General features: G+C 36.1%; 1 protein-coding gene across 32 annotated transcripts; it reads right to left on the reverse strand.

The window, feature by feature from the left end:
- Window positions 1-1775: 1775 nt before the first annotated feature.
- On the reverse strand, window positions 1776-25010 carry LOC18447683 (HIT-type Zinc finger family protein). Of its 32 annotated transcripts, none has more exons than XM_020675731.2 (8): window positions 24661-24997; window positions 19812-19917; window positions 15806-15886; window positions 13046-13111; window positions 7547-7619; window positions 5865-6033; window positions 4144-4185; window positions 1776-2931 (listed from the first exon to the last, which is right to left on the reverse strand). In XM_020675731.2, exons 4-8 carry the CDS (start codon window positions 13075-13077, stop codon window positions 2048-2050), a joined length of 1200 nt encoding a protein of 399 aa, XP_020531390.1. In that variant the 5' UTR covers window positions 13078-13111; window positions 15806-15886; window positions 19812-19917; window positions 24661-24997; the 3' UTR covers window positions 1776-2047. The 32 variants fall into 32 exon arrangements, with proteins under 32 accessions (XP_020531390.1, XP_020531389.1, XP_088704556.1 ...); XM_020675730.2 differs by having other exon boundaries at window positions 15806-15890; XM_088848430.1 differs by having other exon boundaries at window positions 4144-4204; window positions 15806-15890.
- Window positions 25011-25321: the final 311 nt, after the last annotated feature.

Here is a 25321-nt window from a genome sequence, read left to right on the forward strand (position 1 = left end):
AAAAATTTATTTTTATGTCTAATTATAAAATCTAAAGCTTATAAAATAGTGTAGATTGAACAGATCTATGAACACTTGAAAATATTGAATATTGTGACCTCCATATGCAAAAGATAAATAGTCTCTTTGTAGACAATCCCGTTAAAAAATTATGTTACTATCATAACATCTGGTGACTGGCGAGTTTTATTTTTAGAGGTAAAATATATTAAATGCTAATTGGAACGTTAATATCCGAGAGCTTTTTTTGCATCCCCACACAACATATATAGTTTATATACATTCAGAGACATACAATCATTGAATCGATAACAATGTCACACACTAATAGTGGAATAACAAAAATAGAGAACCCCAATCTGACATTATTTCAGCTCTCATACATATGATCAAAAATAGATGACTATAAATCTCTATGGATATTAAATATAAAAAAAATATCTTCATACTCCTTATTTTGGTATACCATTTCCTCATACCTAAGGTTTTCAAAACTTTCTAATTTTGTAAAAAAAACATTTCTTCTAACCCTAAACCCAATTTACCATTTTTTACTGCTCTTTTTGGCCAAAACAAAAACTAAAAAAACACCTCTGTTGTTCTATTAAACGCTTTATTTTTCTCTCTCTCTCTCTCTCTATGCAGGAAAAAGAGACATTATAGAGAGAGAAATAAAGACGTATAGAAAGAGAGAGGTTTAATAGATAGAGATAAAAGTTTCTTTTGAATTTTTTTTTGGGCAAAAAACGAACAGAGAGAGGTGTAATAGATAGAGATAAAAGTTTATTTTGAATTTTTGTTTGGGCAAAAAACGAACAGTAATAAAGATAAATTGAATTCAGGGAGTTAGAAGATATAATTTTTAAAAATCCTATGTTTACATAAAAGTTTTAGAACTCTAGGCCTACAAGAAAATGCTACACCGTATGGTATGTGTGTTTGCATGCGTGTCAATATACGCATGTGTGTCAATATACGCATGTGTGGGTGTGTGTGCGTATGCACGCGGAGATAAAAAAAAATAGTCGTTCATTTCCTTCGAAGCAGAATCTAGCAATACTCAAAAGGAAAAACAAGGTGGTGGGAACCACTAAAACTTGAACTCTTAGTTTGCTGAGATTAGATATATTCAAAATTGGTTTTGAGTGTCAAGTAGCAGTACCAGTCCTAAGGCGAAACTGGATTCAAGTACGCTTTAGTTGATATGATTTTAGATATGTGATTTTGATACTGATGCAAAAAAGTGGATACAAAGTATGCTATTTCATACAATTAGTACCACTATTCTTTCTTTCTTTCCTCTTTCTTTTTTTTGGAATAGTTCAGTGCGGAAAGGTATCTCCTACCTATAATAAGAATGGAATTCAACTTAATATGGAGTCCTGCCACCTTGAAAGATAAAAAGAAAAATCCAAAATATAGCACATAAAAAGAAAAGAAAAATTAACTAAAGACTTTCTCTTCCGTTTTCTATTTTTCAGGAAAGTTTTCTCTGAAAACCGAACTCACCAGATTTGAGATGCCTGAATAAAATACGTTGCCTTGAAAATTTCAATGATTTCCCTATGATACATATAGGAGCGTCGAAGAGAAGATTATCCACCACTAAAGATTTCAAAATATTCAGTCAGTTGAAATGTCCAAGAACCAATTTCCCTTTGAAAGAAATTAATTGTGTGTTTGGGATAGTACCCAATAAAGATATTTCCATCGGAGAAAAAATGGAAAAATTATCAAAATGCACCTAAAAGATTAACAATTTTGCATTTTACCCATTTATTTGATTTAATTTCAAAATTTCATTAAAATAAACATGATCATTTGGAATAGTTACTAGCACGGGTTTGTACACCCTTTATAGTAAACTTAAATAATATGTACAATAAGCCCAAGACAAAAAAGATTGTATACTATGAGAGCATTTATTTTTTGTACAAGGAGATCACAATCACTTTTAACCATTGGATGTGAAATATAATAGATGATCCATTTGATTTCAAATCTAATGGTCAATGATGGCTGTGACCTAAACCTAATATAAAAAATCTCACTTGACCTCCTCAATTATGGCCTTAGCCTTACATGCCTCCTTCCCCTTCACATTGGCAAACTTGTCCTCTACATTTGTATGCGCCAAAGCAGCTCTCTCTACCCCCACAAGACCAGCCAAAGAGGACCATGACCATGCTTTTCTTCCCATCCCTTGTTCATGAACCCAACACATCAGAAAGTAAGCTTTCTTAGAAGCAGCCCTCAGCTTTCTCCCACTTCCACGACTTTTCTTACCAATCCCTATATTCTCACCCTTCAACTCTCTCACTCCTTCCTCCATCAACCTCTGCAAATCATTAAGCATGCAAACCAAAACAGCCCCCCCAAGTGACAACAAACTCTTGGCATCCTCAAAAAGAATGAGGCCAAACGTTAGGCCTCCCACATGTTTATATAATGGAGAGCATGTCTTCTCCAAGCACAGGGCCAAGGCCTCGGAAACTGTTTCAGGTCTATGGCCTTCGCCCAAAACTGAAGAAATGCTCAAAAGCACCATTGAAGCACCAAGCGGGTCAGACTGCCAATCCCCATTATAGAGGCGGAGTGTGAAACAGTAACTATATATAACATCCACTAAGTGGACAGCTAAAAGTGGAGAGGGTTCAGTTTTAGTTAGTTGGCTAAGTGGGGCCATCGGAGCTTCGGGGCCCGGTGGCACATCGCTAAAGGGAGAATCAGGGTTCCCTTGTGGTGGATTTTCTTTGTGTAATGGTTGGACAAGGCGAGTTCCTTTGTGGCTTAAGGAGAGTGACTTTGCTGAAGGATTTAACCACCATGGGGTCCAAGGCTCTATCACATTGCTTAGCTCCCCTGAAGCCACAGCCCTTTGGAAGCGCTTCATTTCCTCCTCGGATAGATCGGAAAAGTTTACATGATTTCCTGAAGGGGAAACCAATATAAGACTAAGCACACACAGTGCATCAAAGAGGAAAGCAGGAAAGTTCGAACAGTAGTAACTTATATTCAATAAGCAAGTGTCCTAATAACTCTTAACAAGGAAAATTGTTTCATGCGGGCTGGACCGCATTTCTACATATGCGGTCCAGAAAGTGTAAAGCATCCATCTTAAAGATGGATGCAAGTAGGTTTCCATCTAAAAACTATGAAAACTAACGGTCCAAATGTTTTTTTACTAGAATTATTATTTCTAGTTTTTTAAATTTATTTATTTTTTCATATTCATGATCTCCATGTTAGATATTATATGTCCTTAAAAACTAAGTCTTAAAGTCCATCTCAAAAATAGATTTATTAAGAGGCCCGCATTTCTACAAATGCAGGCTAGGCCGCATAGAACCAGGTCCCTCTTACAATAGTTAATGAACTCTTATCACTAGGTAAACAAAAGGTAAGGGACCATAAGTTAGAACAGTAGCAACTTATATTCAACAAGCAATGAAACATTTCCTCCATGATTCCAAGGTTTAGAACAGTAGTAACTTATATTCAACAAGCAATGAAACATTTCCTCCATGATTCCAAGGTTTGGATCAAGAGAAGGCATTTTAGTAAGAACAGGGTGTGGATGCAGTTAGCTTAACTCACACACCAACCACCACAAACGAACACACAAAAAACCATAAATTAACCTTTTATAATAAAAATGCAGCAGTTAAATCAAGGGTTGTGGCCTGTCAAAGAGTCAGTATACTAAAGTGACCCACTAATTTATATTTAGGTGTACTAATAGAGCATTTATATGTTAATCTGGGTACAAGTCTAGCTCAAAAATATAATTGAAACTGCGAATTGTAAAGTATTTCAAGTATCAGTTGTAAGGTAAATCAAAAGCAATTGGCAACATAATAAAAGAACTATTTAAGCATGTAATCTATATCCATCATGATGGAAGTAAATTGAACCCTTGTGCTGCACCTCACAACTGTCCAATACACACACGCAGGCACGTGTGCGTACGCGCGCGCACACACACACACACTTAAGCAGAAAATAACTCTTTTCTGTAAATAAGATAAAATAAATATTGTTAGAGACAAATGCTCAGAAAACCAATATCAATTAACAATTGTATCAACAGTAATCCCTTTTCTCAATCAATTGCTTGAAGAAGGTTAGAATGAACAGCCATACCGAATAAAATCTTTTGGATGGTCTCCTCAGAAAGTAAGGAATCTGCCAGAAAAAAAAAAATCTGAGGGGATCATTCATCTTTGAATAACATCTGCAGTAGAAATGGTAGGTATGCAACAATATAAGAGATCTGCTCTCATGAAGCAAAAATACATGCAGAAAACTCAATAAGTCGAAATCTCAAATCACAGTGGGATAATCTGAAATCACCATTCGTGACATGTTATTAAGCACTGTGGTTCTCAATTTGGAACCACAGTTCTCAGATGACAAAACTAGAGCCAGTCCTCCCTAAATGGATAGCAGCAATTAATTTGACTGCAATTACCATTACAACCCATTCTCCAGTTCCTCATTAAATGGAAGTCTGGCAACTTAAATTGACTATATTCAATGGACTTCGTATTATACAAAAATATAACTCCACGAAATTTGCTATTTACACAAAAAGTACGTGAATTTGCAACTAAAACAGAATTTAGTATCGTGGCCTTCTATTGAATATGTAGACCCTATGAAAAAGGCATGTTAAATTCTATTTATTTATAGTGTATGGGAATTCCCATGACTGTCATGATCAAAGATGCCTTAAGGATATTGAGGCATCATCATCTACTTGATGTTTAACAGAATTGTGCTAATCGACAAGTTATATATTAATAAGTGGTATTCCAGACATTTCAGTAATTCAAATGTTTGACATCTTAATACTTTGGGTATTCGATCTTTCAGAAAAAAAATTATCTTTGGCTGAAATCAGCAAATTTCCGTTCAATGGCTGTTTACCCAGCGCCAATGTTGTCCACAGTTTCTTGATTATTATCGTAGTTGTATGGCCTACCTTGGACCTATGTCTCCTTATAAAATTACCCCTTTCTATAAGAAAGATAAATCGTCAGACATGCAAAACTCCGCTCTTTTTTTCTTTTATGTGTTTCTTCACAATTCTATTACTAAGAAGAAAGATTCACTCCAAGACAGTCAACCTTCCAAGTTGAGAAGGACTATAGAGAAGGATTAACTCGACATAACACATGAGTTACTATGATCAAAAGCATAGGGAAGTTATGTTGCATGGATACAGGTAACAGTGGCAGGGTTAGACAAGTATGGGGCGTCAAATTCCTCATGCCATGAAGAACAGAGTTCAATGACATGGCCATACCATAGAGGCACAAAAAAATCCAACATGGTTTACTTATATTCCATCTTACTCAGAGTAGCTAAAAATCGATAGTGCCTCAGTACACTAAATTGATAAATATTTTCAAAATTCATGTGTCTTTCCTTTAAAAAGAAAAGAAGATCAAGTCTTCAAAGTTATGTCATCAATCGTTAGAAGAAAATTCCCAAAGAATGTGTCACTATGTGTCTCAATAGATGCCTAACACGGGTATAGCACCCAAAAAAAGACCATGTAATATAGTCGGGAAGCTACATTTTCATGGCACAGAACTTATTGAATGATGCATGATGAACAAATACCTTATCATGGGGATGAATGCGAGGACCCAAATAAATGGATTGCTGTGGGCATGCCCAAAACAATGTGAAAAAGATGCTCGATGCACGCGCATATTAGAGGAAGAGAGCCAAATAATGCAATCCATTTTGACTCCAGCCAAAAAATACATACTCAAATATTCATTTGGTCCACGGTCAATTCCTACTTTTGTAGTATAATATCTATGTGGTGATATGCAGTGATTCAGGTTACATACCATCTTCCTCATCGTTACACGTTTCACTAGGGGTTTCTTGTTCTTCTAAGTGAAATCTTTTTAGTATATCCAACATCTTTTGCTTTGTTTCATCTTCTGGTTGAATCTGATGCAATTCCTCCATGACATTTTCCCGCATGAAAGATTCTGTGCAATGAAGACCATGCCTCTGCCACATCAAAAAGTAATCCTCCACATAAGAAATGAAGCATTAATATTTAGGCCAGAAGATTTTGAAAATATTTACTAGAAATTTGATATGGTTAGATTTAAAAGCTGTGTCACATAAATTATTAATAGGATGCGAGATTTTTTATTGTAATGAATTTTTTTTTTGTTTATAAACTTAACGTTTTATTGTAATGAATGTTTACGCATGCTATCAAAAAATATACAGGCATGAACACAATAAGTTATAAAAACAATAAATCCATAATTGCATTACATTTGTCATAAATAAACTAGTTATCAAATAGCTTAGTCGTTATAGATAATTTTTGCCATCACAAAAGTTTTATTTCAACCCCATTGAAACAGATATTATTGCATCAAGGAAATGAAAAAAACTACAAACATCGAAAATTCGAAATGCATTAGGTAGTGGTTACGCTTGAGTAAATGAGGACAAAAACCAAATGAGAAATACTTTTGTTAGATGAAGTAACCAAATGAAATATACTTCTTTAATTAAATTATTCAACTTTGTAATCCTGCAAAATTATTTCTTCATAATTCATTACTTATTTACTGACTTGAATTTTTTTACTACTGAAGAGATAGTTACTATATCATTTCATCATTTTTCCATATCATTAAAATTGTAACCTTCATATTTGCTAATATCATTATGTTTGAGCCCCGTGTTTTCTGTGACATTACCATGATGTCCTAAACAACCAATTACTGGCAATCATTTGGAAACAACTAGTATGATTTTCAAAATATTGGTACCATAACAAGAAATAGAGGACAAAAAGCTGCAGGTAAGTTGACAAATTTAGGTGCCTTTCATCTCCTTAGTTTAGATATAACTAAGTACGATCTGTGTAACTCTTGGTGACAAGATAATGCCGCTTTGATATTCCGATCATCTAGATGTTACTTTGACCCTACAATGAGGCATTATGATTTGTTGCGTTGGCCAGTTATGGTGTCATTATTTGAGACAAACTCTTAAGACTCATTACTGGTTGCGTATCCTCATGATAGAACATGGTAAAGAACAAATTCCAAATTACTGAATAAACACCTTTAGAGAGCGCATTCATAAGTACGGACTTAGCAGGGAGGAGCTTGATTGGTTATGGTGTTGATGATTGCAACACCATGTCCCATGTTTAAATTCCACTCTCGAGCCACCCCAAAAAATAAAAAGATTGTGTTTTCTAACTAATAAAATGCTATTTTCAAAAGATTTGATGATGATGATTTCTAAAGGTGGGGATTTGATGACATCCTAGTTCACTCCAAATGTTTGGCTACTACAAATTTGACAAAAAAAGTAGAACTGCCCATAGACTACATATGTTCGCCATTCACCCAGCAAATTTGGTAGTTAAATGACATCCATATTAAAAACCTCTAATGAGGATTTATGGGATTGATTTAGTATTATAGTAATTAGCATGTTAGACTGAAACCAATGAGCACATGATACACCACAATGCCATCTAACAAATTACCTTGTAACACGGAAGGGAACAATATCGAGAGTTGCACCGTGGGCAAGTGTATTGTGAAAATTGCTTCTGGCATCTACACAAGAAATAAGAAACCCTAAAATTATCATGGAAGAGGCTAGAAGACATGAGCATCACCATTACGGGCAAGATTTGAATACATTGGTCAAGTCACACAATGTTAGATTACATGCAATATAAATATACTGAAATTATCTGAATATGTTGGATTACATAAGTAACCGACTCCAGCAAATGTAGATTAGAAATCTTATCTCAAGACCAGTAGCTGTAAACAATTGAACAATTAGATCAATTCTTCCTAGCCAAAGTTGGGGATTTCCGATCACAGGTAAGATCAGTTCAGAATCATGGGATCCTTTCCTATCAAATAGGAAGGGCCTTTGCACAAAATGCACTTCTAGGTGATAGCTCCATAGATTCTATATCTATCTATATGGAAAAGAAATCATGTAAGGAAGGGGATTCTTATTTGTACAAATGGTATTTCGAACTTGATATGAACGTAAAGACAATAATGATACTTCTTTATATCTTGAGTTGTTCTGCTGGATTGGTCATTCAAGATCTTTGGTCTTCACCTAGACCTGATGAAAAAAATTGGATTACGTCTTATGAATTCGTTGAGAATGATTCTAATCTAGTTTATGGCTTCTCAATACGTGGAATGCATTAGCTATCCACTCTTCAGTTATGCAGTAAGGGTTGGAGAAGGGCAATCACTCACTCTTAAAACCAGTATTAAGACTAAATAGTAGGGCGGAGAGCTCTCCTTTCCTAATCGTCTTCTAACTGGATACTTCGAAACCACAAGAATCCTTAAATGGGATTCTAACTCGGCACCATTTGATGTTTTGAGAGTTGTTCTTTGGAGAGCACAGCCCAATGAAAGTTGTAAGCTGTGTTCAAGGGGGAGATCTTGTCTATCAGTGCTTCTACGGTAGAATTAGTTGGGGAAGCCTAAGATGCGGTGGTTCACCGTGTGGTAGACGTCAATGGTTTGAGTCTGCTTATCTCCAGTTCATGATCTTAGCCATACAAAGGTATATGACAACACCTTATTTTTCCAATTCGGTAGTTCCATCTATTATTTATCATTCTCGATGTTGATAAGACCACTACCAGGAAACAGCCACTCATGCATTAGTTAAAGATCAAGCTAAAATGCAAATTTGCTAAAAAGAGGAAAAATGATATATTAAGTTATAAACACTCAGTTTTAACCTATCGAAATCCTTTGTATTCTATGACAAAATCAACTTACTCGCTTTTACTTTTACTTTGTTGAGGACCAATTTCGTTGTGTCACTTGGTCAAGGACGATAGCAAAGTTTAGTCCTAAGCCAACCATTGATGGAGATATAAGCACAACAAGTAGCCACGAGTATCTTCTTTTAAAGCGACATATTCCTCCTAATTTTTTCTCATATTTGGAGGATGAAAACCCTAGGAAGGCTTCTAAGAAGAGCAAAAAATAGTTTGGATTTTTTTTTAGTTATTTGAGGCTATTTCATATTTTTTTATTTATTTAATTGTTAGACCAGTTAGGGACTTTTTAGATATTTTAATTAAAGTTAGAGAGTTTAATTTCATATTATACTTAAGTCAGGATCTTTTGGTCAAAAGTTAATTATATGGATAAATATTGCCCAAAACAATAATTTTCCAATATAAATAAAGGATAAAGCCTTAGGGTTTCTCCAAAATTGCTTATGTCAAGGTGCTTCTTGTTGATTTTTTCTATGTTTCTTCGAGTTCTCCTATATTAAGTGGTATTAGAGCCCGCGATCTACACGGAAGTTATTGTAGCAAATACAGAAGTACTGTAACAAGTACAAAAGTTACCGTAGCACATACGGATTTACTGTAGCACCACTTTTTTTGGTGCCCTAGGTCAATAAAAATAGGGGAAATTATATTGGGGTCTAGGGTCTGCTGGGGAAATTATAGTGGAGTCGGTTTGCTGATTTTGGCCAAAGTTCTGCCAAAACAACCTAAATCTTGCTGATTTTAGCAATTTTTATTGATTATTTGCTTAGGGTTTGTGATTTCGGCAAACCCATGGTAGCAAGAGGGGTCATAGAAGGGGGATTTAGGTGGACTCGCTCCATGAACAGAGTGCCATCCAAAACCATACAAGATAGCTTGGTTCAAAACAGGAAATGAGATAACAATTTATAAGCAATGTCTAGTTTCTTTTTCCATTGGAAAGCATTATAAAGATGAAGTGTGGAGCGATGTTGTGCCTATGGATGCGTGTCATTTATTATTGGGTAGACCATGGCAGTATGATAAACGTATCACATTTGATGGATTTAAAAACACTTATTTCTTTGTCAAAGATGGGATAAAAGTGGTTTTAGTCCATCTAAGAAGGAAAGTGCATCCAAATCAAATGAAGGGTGTACTAGCCTTCTTTCTTTGGCTGAGTTCATGGAGGGAGTGGAGGAGTCGAAGATAGTGTTCGCAGTGATCCAAGTGGACGAGCAGCCTATTAGTTCAGTTCCACCACAGTTAGAGCGCTTATTGAGGGACTATAGTGATGTCACTCCAGATAAGCTACCAGAGGGTTTACCACCCATGAGGGACATTCAACTGTGAAAACAAAAAGCAATCCACGAAAACTAGAAAGAAGAAACAAACACAAAAGAAAGAGACAACCAACCACAACGCAATGATATACGTGGTTCGGCAACGTGCCTACGTCCACGAGAGATGAGAACTTCTTTACTGGCAATGGAGAATAAGGTTACAAAAAAGCTCTCTTACTCATGCCTCTCTGATTACATAGCAATCTGCGTTTTTCCCTTAACCTTAGATGAACCCCCATTCGCAACAATATATATCGAGTTTCATATAGATGGTACAAATTACCGAAATACCCTTGTACGGATATATATTAAGTATAAGGTCGACTCATTAACTACTATGGCGACTGTTATTATTGGGTTCGAGTTTATGAAGGATCTTTATGCAGATGATGAAACTTCAAGGAGATATGGGACCAGTGTTGCAGTGGAATTGTTGGGGATTTTCTTATTTAAGATGGATTTCTCTTCAAAGGAAACCGTCTTTGTATTCCCGAAGGTTCCCTTAGACAAATCCTAATAGCAGAGCTTGATGGGGGAGGTCTTGGTGGACATTTGGGTCGAGACAAAACCATAATATTGGTGGAGTCTAAGTACTACTGACCAAAAATGAAGAGAGATGTGTGGTTTGTTGAGAGGTGTTGTACGTATCAATTGGCTAAGGGGCAACGACAGAATACCGGGTTTTATTCTCCACTTTCTATTCCTAATGCAACTTTGGAAGATGTTAGCATGGATTTTGTTTTGGGACTTCCGCGACCTCAAAGAGATATGGATTTTATATTCGTGGTGGTGGATAGATACTCAAAGTTGGCTCATATTATACCTCGCAAGAAGACTTTGGATGCCACACATGTTGCTAACTTGTACTTCAAAGAGGTGGTGATGTTGCATGGTGTTTCAAAGAAGATAATTTCAGATCGTGATGTGAAGTTTCTCAGCCATTTTGGGGGAACTGTGTGGAAGAAATTGGGCACCCTGTTACAATTTAGTAGTGTTTATCATCTGCAAACAGATGGCCAGACTAAGTGGTGAACCATACTCTTGAAAATCTTTTGAGAAGTATTGTGAGGGAAAAGAAGAAACAGTGGGACCCAGCACTGCCTCAAGCCAAGTTGGCCTATAATAGTGTTTGCAATAGATCTACTGGTAATAGTCCTTTTGAAAAAACCCTACTGATCCTCTTGACTTGGTTCCTATCCAGGCTAATGGAGAGGGTCATGCTACTGGTGAGGACTTGGTTAAATGAAAGGAGTGCATGAACAAGTGTGTGCTAGTCTAGAAGCCAATACAGCCAAATACAAGGAAGCAGCGGACAAGTATCACCGTTTCAAGGAGTTTAATGTGGGAGACTAGGTAATGGTGTATCTTAGGAAGGAACGACATCCAGTGGGAAAATACAACAAGCTGAATGATCGCAAGGCAAGACCATTCAAGATTTTGAAGAAGAGGGGCAGCAATGCTTACAAGGTTGCTTTGCCTTCGCACAGTCTTCAACATTGCTGATCTGTCGCAGTATCATGATATGGAGATGCATGAAGATGAAGATGTGAACTCGAGGGTGAGTTCTCCTCAACCTAGGGAGAATGATGGAGATCTAAGTACAACAAGTAGTCACCAGTATCTTCTTTTGGAGCGACATATTCCTCCTAATTTTCACTCATATTTGAAGGATGAAAACCTTAGGAGGGCTTCCAAGAAGAACAAGAAGAGCAAGAAATAGTTTGGGTGTTTTTTTTTAGTTATTTTAGGCTATTTCAGATTTTTTTTATTTTATTTCATTGTTAGACCAGTTAAGGACTTTTTAGATATTTTAATTAAAGTTAAGGAGTTTAGTTTCAAGTTATACTTAAGTTATGACCTTTTGGTCAAAAATTAATTGTAAGGACAAATATTATCCAAAACAATAATTTTCTAATATAAATAAGGGCATGGAAGGGCTGAAGAGTCATTTATGTATTCCTCTTTAAGAAAAGAACTATGTCTTGTAAAAGAACCTAAGGCTTGAGCCCTAAGTGGGAGAAATCCTTAGGGTTTCTCCAAAATTGCTTGTGTCAAGGTGCTTCTTGCGGATTTTTCTATGTTTCTTCGAGTTCTACATCAACCATGAAGCATATGACCCCACTCCTATTAAGCAGCCTAGGATTATTTTTAGTTATCAAAATGGCGTAAGCTCAATAGCATATATAGTCCACAGGAGTTATTCTCCTTTAAGATATCCAAAGAATCTCATTGCTTCATGTAAGGGCTCAAATTCTTCTCATGAAATTCTAACATACTATTGCAACCAGATCAACATGTCCAATCTTAAGCTTTAGATACTTTCAATTGATTAACAGTATTCCAACGATTCTTAGTTTCGTTATTCTATATATGGTGCTACCATTCAATGGCTATCAGTCCTTATCTTACATTTTAAGGGTTTCTTCATAATTGGCAAGACCTCTCTTCCTGATTGATAACAATATCTCAAAGATTCAGAAAGGGTGCACTTTGTAAGGTGTTTCAAAGAGTAAGGCATAATAATTTCTTAAAGAATCAGAAAGGTGCATTTTGTAAGGTGTTTCAGAGAGTAAGGTGTTTTGTGTGAAGTCCCGAATTTTGAGCTGAAAACGTAATTAAATAAGGAGCAGAGCATGAAACACTATAAAACACAAAAAATTCCACAATTTCTGATATGAATTATCATAAATAAATAGACACAGTTTAGCAAACTAATCTTAATTTTGAATAACTATGTGGCTATGTCCAGAAACAATTCAAATGATCAGACAAATTAGAAATCAAATACTAACTTTTGGCACAAAATAGAAAATGCTAACCAGATTCAGAGGTAACACGCTCAGGCATGGAAGAGGTTCTCTAGAGATAAAAAGTGAGAGAAAACACATACACTCGACAAATTATGCGAGCTTCAGTACCCATTTGAGCAATTTCTTTAGTTGAATCTGCAATTCCTCTGACAAAAGCAGTCCAAATTTAGTCTCATAAACCTGCAACTACAACTACAACTCCAGTTATAATTATCTAAAATAACTAATACTCCAGTTAAGAAGGGTTTTATATGGCTGGAACAAAAACTCATCAATCACTAAAACCTTCACTGACTATAGATGCCTTCCCTCTCACTGTAATGGAGATTGTATCATGGGATTTGTTGGGTTCAATGAGAACTGAAGTGCGCCATCCTTATAGAGTTAGAGGAGGGAGATGGAATTATTGCCAAGGTTAACATTTAATATTATTTGTTATTAGTTAAACTTCACAAATAATAGAGTAGGAAGTCTACCCTAGTGAATCCATTCACTTCATTACCATCATCTATCATTCCCCAAGGAGACTTACAAAACAGAGAGCCATCTCACCATCCAATACTCATCGTCTGTTAGTGGGTTACCATTTTCCACCCTCCATTCATACACCATCCATTTCACATAGGCAGCCTCGTGTCTCCTTCCAAGTTTTGTCGCATTCTGATATGTCTAAGGCCATGCAGAGTGATATTCATGTATAGCTCAGTTTGACGATGTATCCGTAAGTCACATCCCCACGAGGTTAAACTCGCAGGCTGATGCACTCGCAAAGATTGGGGGTCAAATTCAATTGTCCTCATCATGGCCAACGCCTGTTTGGGTGGCAGAGTGGAGGCACATTGAACTGAGAACCGAAGTAGATGCAGATGATGAAAGAATCCTCTTTCCCAAGTGCCCGCCTTATCCATTTGGGACACTCCTATCAGCCAAAGAGGTTATCAAAGCTGAACAAGAAATGGCACAAAGTCAAGGAGCTAATATTAAAAAACAGGAACCAAAAGGCCAAACGTTGGCCCCCGACCGGCACGAGACTTCCGAGGCAATCGGAAGCCCTCCAAGCAAATGTGCATGCATACGAGAGGCCCAACAGCCTCACCGGCTAAACAAGCGGCTGCCACATGCGCTCCGTCCCGCTGGGCCAACTAGTCTGATCAGTGACTAGTGCCTTGGACAGTCCAATCCATTAAAAAAAACCAGGTTTGTAAAAGCCAGTCAAACCAATCTTGGACCAGTTTTGACTAGTCCAATCAGCTGGTGTTGACCAGTTAGACTGGCCAAACAAAATTGGGCAGCTCGTTTTGGTAATATATTTAATATTTTAAATTATTATTCATATATTTAAATCCGATTTTACCGATGGTCAAATCGATTTTAACTAGACCAAACCTCTCGCCTGTATGACATAAATAACACTGAGGAAAATCACTTTTACCTTTTAGAAAGAAACGCATGGGTCAAATCACCTTCACAATTGACATAAATACATTATACAAGAATAAAATCAGTTTTACTTTACAAATGACTTGTTATCCAAGGGCTACGCATTATCTCCCGTTGAGTTATTACTTACTTTTCACTTACAAACACGCTCAAAGAAAAAACTAATCACTATAAAAGCTTAAAGCTCATGTGAAAGAGAATATTAAATTTGCAAAACACAAGTTTCCCTCTTGTGATGAGGAGTTGAACTATAGTTATCTACATGCAAAAGAACTTGCTTCAACATATCAACCTATACACAAGCACCATATAAGTTTGCAATTTTTTGGACTGCAAATTCTAAGCATTTATTTATATTGGAGAGATATTTTTCAATTCAGACCCTTACATGCAAGAACACGCAACTATTTCGGGAATATGTCCAACTTATTTTTGACAAGACTTAAATGTGTAGAATAATATTCTAGGTTTTTTATCTTTGAGGTTTAACTCATCATCATCACCATCATAGCCTTTTTGCAATTAATTGGGATCAGCTACACGAATCCTGACCCGACATTCTACTCTATTATTTGTGAAGTTTAATTAATAACAAATAATATCAACCCATACACAAGCACCATATAAGTTTACGAATTTTTGGACTGCAAATTCTAAGCATTTATTTATATTGGAGAGATATTTTTCAATTCAGACCCTTACATGCAATAACAAGCAACTGTTTCGGGAATACGTCCAACTTATTTTTGACAAGACTTAAACGTGTAGAATAATATTTTAGGTTTTTTATCTTTAAAGTTTAACTCATCAGCATCACCATCACCATCATAGCTTTTTCGCAATTAATTGGGATCGGCTACACGAATCCTGGCCCGACATTCTACTCTATTATTTGTGAAGTTTAACTAATAACAAATAATATTAAATGTTAACCTTGGCAATAATTCCATCTCCCTCCTCTAACTCTATAAGGATGGCCCACTTCAGTTCTCATTGAACCCAACAAATCCCAAGATACAATCTCCATTATAGTGAGGAAAATTGAACTATGAGTGCACGTAAAACAATCCGGTGAGCAATTTATATCTCTATAAGCAAACAAAATGTTCACTTATAGATTTTACAGGACAATTCATTTTCATACTTATCTAGGACCAATCAAGCAAGCGAGAGTGAATTAGTGGAAGACAAAAAGAGAAAAAAAACATTCATCCACATAGGTTCAGATAAAATAAGAGGGAGTAGAGAGAGAAGAACACACTAAAACATGCTCTGCAAATTAAAAATCACAAAACTAAAATGGATTTCACAAATCTCAATCCATTAACTACATTATATAGGAGTTATTGATGTAGGAAAAGAAAAACAAAATAAAATTAAAAAGGGTTGAAAGATTATACCCTCTCCCTGGTCTGCAAGGGAGTCCACCCCAAAGATCTTTTCATAAGACCCAAATTCTTCACTCAATTCACCACTAACCTCTATCTACAAAAAAGGAACATCTTCCCTATAAAGACAAACTTATAAAGAATAATAAATAAAAATAACAAACTGAACTCTCTCTCCTAATCTCTTAAAAACAAGTCTAACAGATCAAAACCAACCCAATCGTGCTAATCCCTATCATTGTTAGAAAAACAGGTCGGTTAGAATCGGAACAGGTCGGTTAGCTCGGAACCGCTAGGGTTCCAAGTATGGTTAGGGGCGGTTTTGGAGATCTCCTAGCCTAGAGTACAACCCCATAATATTTCAGTCCCAAAGCCGGCCAGTTTTTATGCTAATTGGACCGGTTAGCGTATATAACGGGTTTTATGAACAAATAACGATACAGTTAAAATAACGCCCGTTATTTTCAATTGAAGCCGTTATTTGATGCAGAAATTCACAGGTTGATTTTTTCAAACTTTTTTTATTCTTTTTTTTGCCATTTTTTGGCATTGTTCATGCTTTATAGCTGTAAAACACTATTTGTTCTCTATAAAACAAGAAAATTCGAATCCAAGATTGAAAAATCAAGAGATTTTGTGGATTGAAATGACGGATTTTCACGCCTTTTGAAATTTCTGCCATTTCATCAATACCATCTTCAATAGTCAATGGTTTTGCTGAAATTTGAGGGTTTTTAATCCTAATCGAATCATCTACCAACTACCTCTTTCAATTTGTTCAAAAAACAAAATATTGGGGGTTGATTTTGGCCTGAAAAGCTGCTGCCCAAAGAACATTTGTTCGATGCAAAAAAACAGATTTTGGATTGATTTTTTGGTCGTTTCTTATCAAATTGATTTGTGCATTGTGATCGTCAAGGCTTCATCTGTCACATAAAATAGGTATGCCTATTTATTATTGAGTAAATTACAAACAATTGCATAAAACAAATTTCAATAAAAGAAGCCATAGATTAGAGATAAAAGGAAAATCAGCATGGGATAGAAGATAGGATACCTTATTTGATCGCTTAGTATAGCCATTCATAGGCCTTTACATGGGTTATATTTTCTTTTCACTTCCTACTTTACCATTCAAGAACATGTACCTATACTGAACCTGGGTGTGTTTTTCATACGGCAGCCACTTTTTACAAAATATTGTAGGGCCGCACCTCAAAATCCCACCACAAAATGAAGTTCCAATGCAGAAAATTGTGGATCAACGAGGACTTGAAATAAATAGTCTCAAGAAAGTATTGTACGAAGTATCAATTTAAAAGCTCTAAATCTTGTTGTTTTTTTTTCTTTTTTTTTTTTTTTTTGGTTTCAGTTAATTTCTTCTCCTTTTTTCTAACATGAAAAATGCTTTTTCTAGTGAGATTCGTCGTGCAGCTTTATAAAGCCGCAGCTTTATGAAATACTTTTCCACTAGAAGTACCCTCTTAATTTTAAGGCAATGACCAAAATTCTAAATGTGAGGGAATAATTATGTAGCCAACTAAAATTAGTTACTAATCAAATAATTTCATTATTTTGTAAGCCATATTAAAAGAAAAATGATTGGTTATGTTTAAAAGAGATTTCGGGGAAGTTTTCAAACATATTGCAAGTAAAAAATATTAAAAGAAAATGGATGGATATTTTTAGAAAAGATATGTTAAGGTACTAAGTCTGTGTTGCGCATGGCCAGCCTACCTAAATCTACTTTCTATCATCTTATCACCTATTGGAGGCACACCTAAGTTCTCTCGAATGTATATATTTCGATTCTATCCCTTCTTGCCTTGCCACTCATCCATCTCAACATCTTCATCTCAACTACACCCATCTTATGAGTATCTTGTTTCTTGACTACCTACATTTTACCCCATAATGCAAAGCTGGTTTCACTGTTGTCCTATAAAACTTCCCTTTCAGCTTCATTGGTATGCAGCAATCGCATAAAACTCTAGTTACACATCTCCGTCTCGCCCGCCCAACTCTAATTCTATGTGCGATATATTCCTCAATCTTTCCATTTTCCTGAATTATCGACCCAAGATATCGAAAGTGCACGTTTTTGGTATTTCTTGGCCGTCAATCTAAACCACTTCCTTTTCTCTACTCTTATTATTACTAAACTTGCATTCTATATACTTTGTCTTACTCCGGCTAATTTAAAACCTTTTGATTCTAGAGCATCCCTTCAAAGTTCTTTATGTTGACACCAGTTTGGGTCTTATTGATCAAAATTATGTTGTCCACGATTAACATACACCACGGTACCTCATCTTGTAGGTGCCTAGTTAAGTCGTCCATAACTAAGACAAATAAGTATGGGCTCAATGTTGACACCTGATGTAGACCTATTGTCACTGAAAACTCACTCGTCTCTCCATCAGTTATTCGCACATGAGTTACTGCTCTCACGTACATATCTCACCAAATCGATATACTATATGGATATTTATTGTTTTTTCAACGCCCACCAAATTAAATCTCGAGGTACTCTATTATAAGCGTCCTCTAAATTAATAAAAACCATGTGGAGGTCCTTTCCTCTCACCCTAAACTTCTCAATCAGTTGCATAAGTAGGAAATAACCTCAATTGTTGACCTCCTTAATATAAAACCAATTTGATTTTCTAATACACTCGTTTCATGCCTTAGTCGTTGCTCAATCACTCTCTCCCACAGCTTCATAGAATGGCTTATAACTTTGATCCCTCGACAATTTGCACAATTTTGTATATCTCATTTGTTCTTGCAAATAGGTACCACCGTACTTTTCCTCCATTCTTATGGTATTTCTTTGTTCTCAACGCCTTGTTGAATAGCTTTGTCAGCCAGTCAATGTCGATCTCCCCCCTGCACTTCCAAACTTCTATCAGGATACCATCTAGTCCTAAAGCATTTCCTATCTTCATCCTCTTCAAAGCTCTTTTCACTACTGGTATCCTAATTCTACGAATGTATCTATGACCTCCGCCCTCATTTATGCTAATGGTTTCTTCAACTGCTAACAAATTATTCTACATATTTATTCCTTATAACTATTCTTTCGTTGATTCATGCAAGGTGCCTATCGCAATCTAATTACTAGTGGGAAACATCACTCCAATGCTTGTCAGCTCTCTCTTCTCACTAATCAGATTTAATAAATAATTGTGGCTCGTAAAAGGCAAGAGATTTTAGAGCAGCACTTTGGTTCATGACAGATAAGAGCGTTCAAAATAGCACTTTGTTCGGTGCTCCTTGTGTTTCATGGATGGTAGTTTAATAAGTTGGACGATTGAGCTACATAACACTGCAATAAGTAAGATGAATGAGCTACAAAGCATTGCTCAATGAGCATGAGATGATGAGATTGAGAATATTGCAGAAGACTTACATAAGAAGCCTGATTTATGTTCAATGAAACCAAACAACGTGACGTGTTCGCTACAAATTATGTCATAGATAGGTGGCTTAACCAGAATTCTATTAGGTAAAATCACAGAGCATGTGTAGACTTTGGGAAAAAATTTAATAAAGGAGTATTCTCCTTGTATTTCTTACATACTTGCAAGTATGTCAAATATAATCATTGATTACGTATCCGAAAGTATTGTTAGTAAAACATTCTCGAATGGGAATTGTAATTTAGTTTCTACATAACACCCTAGAACCCAAAGTTTCATCGTACAAAAAGGAAAACAAAGAGACAGGTTCTCCAAGGCTTGCATAGTTGAGACCCAATTTCTCCCCCGAATGTCAGAACTTGGAAGTTACTCTAATGAAGAAATATATGTGATTTGCTTCTCCCTTGTAAAAGAAAACCCAAAATTAATCGAAAAAGAATCGATGACATATTCTTAATGTGTCTTAGATAAACCATAAAAAATGGAAAGCAGACTCTCAAAATAACTTCAAAATAAATGAGCACACATCCGCTTTTTCTTAATCAGAGCAAATATAAATTGAAAGAGATAGGGTAGAAAGAAAAAAAGCAGCTTACCGTACAAAGAATGAGACTCCTTTGATACATCAACTAGGTCATCTTTCCATTGGATCACAGGCAAAATCGCCTTACAGTGAGTAAATAGACTGGAAACTGCTGAAACCTGAAAAAGAGAAACAAAAACAGGGAGATTAGTTTAGGAGAGATGGAAACAATGAAATGAGTATGGGACTAAGCTTTTTCCCTAGTGAGAGAAAGAGGAACAGAAGAAGAAAGGAAAACAAGGGGTTTAAGGTTCAACGTCAGATTTTATAGATGAAGCACTGGTGTCAAACGCCACATTTGGAGTTTAGAGAGAGAGAGAGAGACTTGAGTTCTGCAACTCTTTCACAGGTTTGCTTCTCTCACGGCCTCACGGGTTTGCTTTCAAAATTCATGGAGCCATTGCTAACCACACACCTGAGACTGCAATTGCATATCCAAGTTCCAAACTCGTGACTCTCAACCCATTCCTCTACCTGACAGACTGACCTACTGCCGCCACCGCAAGAATCTATATTTGTAAATCCATGTCTAAGACTGATACCAGTTCCTCAACGAGCAGAACTTTAAAACACAGTGATTTTCGATCTAGATTGTCGGTCTGGATGGGAATCGGGCAGGGCCGAACAGGTTATGAGATTGCATAGGGCTAGCCCGGTTATCCCTAAATCCCCCTTTTATCTATTATTCATATATTTATTATCGTCTAATGTTTTTCTAGATCCTTTTAAATCACCACCTTATAAACCCTAGTTATTTTTTATGTATTTCTAATATTTGTTAGAACACTGATCCTGACGTGATCCGAGGCTTAAAACCCTACCATGTATAATCGCGATTGTTTTTCTCGAAACTGCATAGGAGCCCAAGTTTTGGAAGCATGTCTTTCTCTCTCGCGTCAGTCATCAGCAAATTACAATCGACAAAGTTTCCATGTCATCGAGGTTCATGACACCGAACTCAGGTCTCTCTCTCTAAACTCCAAAATCCGGTGTTGAACCAGTGCTTCATCTCTAAAATCCGGTGTTGAACCGTAAACCCCTTGTTTTCCTTTCTTCTTTTGTTCCTCTTTCTCTCACTAGGGAAAAAGCTCAGTCCCACACCCATTTCATTGTTTTCATCTCTCCTAAACTAATCTCCCCGTTTTTGTTTCTCTTTTTCAGGTTTCAGCAGTTTCCAATCTATTTACTCACTATAAGGCTTAAATTTTGTATGTGATCTAATGGAAAGATGACCTAGTTGATGTATCAAAGGAGTCTCATTCTTTGTACGATAAGCTGCTTTTTTCCTTTCGCCCTATCTTTTTCAATTCATATTTGCTCTGATTAAGAAAAAGCGGAGGTGTGCTCATTTATTTTGAAGTTATTTTGAGATTCTGCTTTCCATTTTTTATGGTTTATCTAAGCCACATTAAGAATAAGTCATCGATTCTTGTTCAATTAACGTTGGGTTTTCTTTTACAAGGGAGAAGCAGATCATATATATTTTTTCATTGGAGAAACTTCCAAGTTCTGACATTCAGGGGAGAAATTGAGTATTTGTGTTTGTTGGGTCTCAACTATCCAAGCGTTGGAGAACCTGCCTCTTTGTTTTCTTTTCTGTGTGATGAAACTTTGGGTTCTAGAGTGTTATGTAGAAACTAAATTACAATTCCCATTCGAGAATGTTTTACTAACAATATTGTCGGATACGTAATCAATGATTATATTTGACATACCTACAAGTATGTATGAAATACCAGGAGAATACTCCCTTCTTAGTTCCCCACCCCCCCCCAATCAGCACATGCCCTGTGATTTTACCTAATAGAATTCTAGTTAAGCCACCTATCTGTGACATACTTTGTGGCAAACGAGTCACGTTGTTTGGTTTCATTGAACATGAATCAGGCTTCTTATGTAAGTCTCTTGCAATATTCTAAATCTCATCATCTCATGCTCATTAAGCAATGCTTTGTAGCTCATTCATCCTATTTATTGCAGTGCTATGTAGCTCAATCGTCCAACTTATTTTACTACCATCCATGAAACACAAGGAGCACCGAACAAAGTGCTATTTTGAAAACTCTTATCTGTCATGAACCAAAGTGCTACTCTGAAATCTTTTGCTTTTTACGAACCAAAACCGTTTATTAAATCTGGTTAGTAAGAAGAGAGAGCTGACCAGCATTGGAGTGAAGTTTTCCTCCTACGATTGGGATTCTCTATAGCCTACCACAATAGGCTATTGGTTAACATGCCGCAGATTTCAATATGGGGCTTGTGAACCTTCACAAGGAGAAAGAGAAGGAGCAATAGAAGTAGATTGATCATCCATTCTCTTTGCATGGGAAGCACATTAATAATGGAGGTCCCTCTTTCTTTCTCTCTCATGGTGGTGAAGTGATATACGAATGGATGTCAAAGCAAATATATATATTTAATGACTGATAAACCAACAAAAACCATGTCCATAACATGTCTATACAACATCATTATACGCCAAAAAAATACATGTCCATATAAAAACGTCCACAAAAACATGTAAAAAAAAAAAAACACCACAAGAAACCCAAATCCTGGACAAGATATGTCCATGTTAAAGACAATTTGCAGGTCACATCTCTCTTAGCATATCGTCCAGCCAGTCCCTACGAAATTCCTCAGGAATAGCTAAAAACATGGTTGCTACATCATGATTCAAGAATAACTTTGAGGCCTTAAAAATAACTTCTCTAGTTACGTCTTCTTTATATAATTCCCTACAATGCATTTGGAATCAATGGTTTGATAGAGGGTAGAGGCAAAGTCAGAGGCTAAAGGAGGGACAGGGGCAGGGGCAGAGGTGGCCACCTTTTCCACTGCAGCAACTACTCGAGTTATAGCATCATATGAATCATCATCCTTGGAAACTTGCAGCCTACAAGATGCCTGTGAACCCATAGAACTTATGCGCCTCTTTTTAGGAGGTGGGATCTTGGTACTTTTGCTCGAAGTAGAAGATGCAGACACCTCCTGCACATTTTCCACTGGGTTCGTATTTATATCACCAAATAAGCCACCTGTGCTACTCATCACTTCATTTCGAGTTTCATCTCTAGGAATATCTTGAGCAGTGCCACTGCCTTGGCCATCTGCAGTCGACTCACTAACCAGTAGAACCTCTTCTAAATTTTGATGCCCGAGTATTTTTCCACACATAATGTGTCAACATTTGTCACATAAAGTTTAAAATAGGTAGACATATGGAAACGTGACACATTTATAAGTAAATAAGTGTGGGACTCGCCACAAGGAAAGTGTCCCAAACATCTTCGTTCGCTGTCACCATCTTTTTAGCATAGTCCCACCTGAAGCCCAATTTGCCGATCAATTGTTTCACATTGTTGTAGTCGCCTTTTAAGGTTCTTAATCTATTTCTTAATTTCTCCTTTTCAACATCTTCACCACATTTGGCTTTCATTGCCTTTACCATGTTTCTCCAAGCTATTGTGCTGAAAGTACCTCCCACCTTTCGCTTTGCCTTGACCTCCTCGACCATGAGGTCAAGGAAATAGTCATCTTGACTTAGAGTCCATATAAAATTTTTTCTTTTCTTGACAATTTTTTTCTTAGAATTTGCTTATTGGGAGTCCATATCTAACTATACAATAATGTTGCTCAAAGCTCAAAGATTTATCCTAATAGGATTCCAAGCAATAATGTTGCACAAAGATATGTTCTAATACATTGGTCATATAAAGCTCATAGAATTCATGAGGAAGGTATGCAAAGCTCATAAAATTCTAAAGTGAACACTAATTTGGTCATACAATGCTCATAGAATTTCTGAAGTGAACACTGAAACTATGTAGCAGACACCATGAAAAAAGAAAGAATCGTAACAAACTCATTCTTCATAAACTGAATGCAACATAAGCATGTCAACCTTTTTTTAGATGTTACAAATTTCCAAAAGCTCATCCTTTTTTTTTTTTCAGCAAAGAAATCAACTTTGGGAGGTTTCATAGAAAATGAGACAATAGTTCTATGCCACTGTTTGGGTCAAGTATAAGAGAATCTCCTTGTGAATAGTGAGATGCCCTAGGCTATCTATAGCATCATTTAACAACATGAACATATGTTTGGCTTCTCCACACCTCACTAATGTGATTAAATCAACAACCAAAACCATTTTCTATTGAGTGGAAGAATACCACAAATCATAGACACGGTTAAGCAAATTGTCATAGTCAAGCTTCAGCAAATACAAAACCAAAATGCAACAGAATTCAGTGACTGTGAGTGTAGAAATTTTAACAATGGAATAAAACAACAGCCAAAGAGAGAAATGCAACGAACACATCTTTGTTATACAATATAGTTTGCGAGAGAGAGAGAGAGAGAGCATTCCATACACTTCAATTTGTCAACAGAGCAAATTTCCAAAACACACCGCATACTGTTAGAATCATGTTCAACTCTCAAACAAGTAAAAGTGGGATATTCCAAACCTCATTTCTGTGACAGTAAGCACCCTATCTTTTGACAGAGACGCAGAAATGGTGGACTTAGAGAGAGAGAGGGGGGGAGGGAAGAAATACATGAGTCACAGGAGGGAAGAGAAATTCGTGAGAATAAATGAAATAAATCACATTATCTTCTTCCCTTGTTTACGAAAATAAATGGAACAAGAAACCAGAAAATAGAATAAAATCCAAGAGATTTACAATAGATAAATATTGGGAAAGGCCTAAATTTTTTTACAACAGATTTAAAATAGATAAATATAAAGAAAGCCCTAAAACTTTTACAGGGTTTCCTAACAGAAAAACCCTTAAGGGGATCCAAAAACCTAAAATTAGTAAGAAAACAAATAAAAAATAAGAAATCTACATAAAACTCACTGATTAAGAGGTTGCTGCTATTGCCTCCACGGGTTCCTCTAGTTCTTGCTCGCAAAGGATGAGAGATCTCCCTAAGGTTAGTTAGAGAGAAACGAGGGTCTGCAGAGGCATAGGTGGTTAGAGAGAGAGAGAGAGAAGGGCCGTTGGGTGCAGAGCTTCTGTGAGACAGAGAGAGAACAGTTGGTTTCGTAGAGAGTTGGGTTTGAGTACGAGACGAGTGTTTTAAAACATGGTTAGCGAGTCGGGGAATAATTAAATATCTGCATACCAAGGCAACAAATCGAATTTTTAGAGGAAAACATATCCTAGATCTATTTCGAACACAAAATGAAACAACAACAATATTAAACACAACAACAACTAATTAGTAAATAACAAGAATTGTGAACTGAAGTGTTAGATTATTTCTCAAATAAAAAAACTAAAAATATCTTCAATATAAGATTGCAGCTAATTAGAAAAAAAACAAAACGTAAAAACTCAAATATGTAAAATAGTAATCCATCTAAAATACTATGTATATCAATAAAAATACAAAAATAGAAAATAAAGTATGAAATTAATCAAACATCTTTATGCATTTTTAAAAGAAACAAAATGCCCAATAAAATTTGAATATTGCATTGAATAGCTACCTAAATCTTTAGCATCATTAAATCTC

Source organism: Amborella trichopoda, chromosome 9, assembly GCF_054954075.1.
Source record: "Amborella trichopoda isolate Santa Cruz 75 chromosome 9, AtrichopodaSantaCruz75HAP2 v2.0, whole genome shotgun sequence".
Taxonomy (NCBI): Eukaryota; Viridiplantae; Streptophyta; class Magnoliopsida; order Amborellales; family Amborellaceae; genus Amborella; species Amborella trichopoda.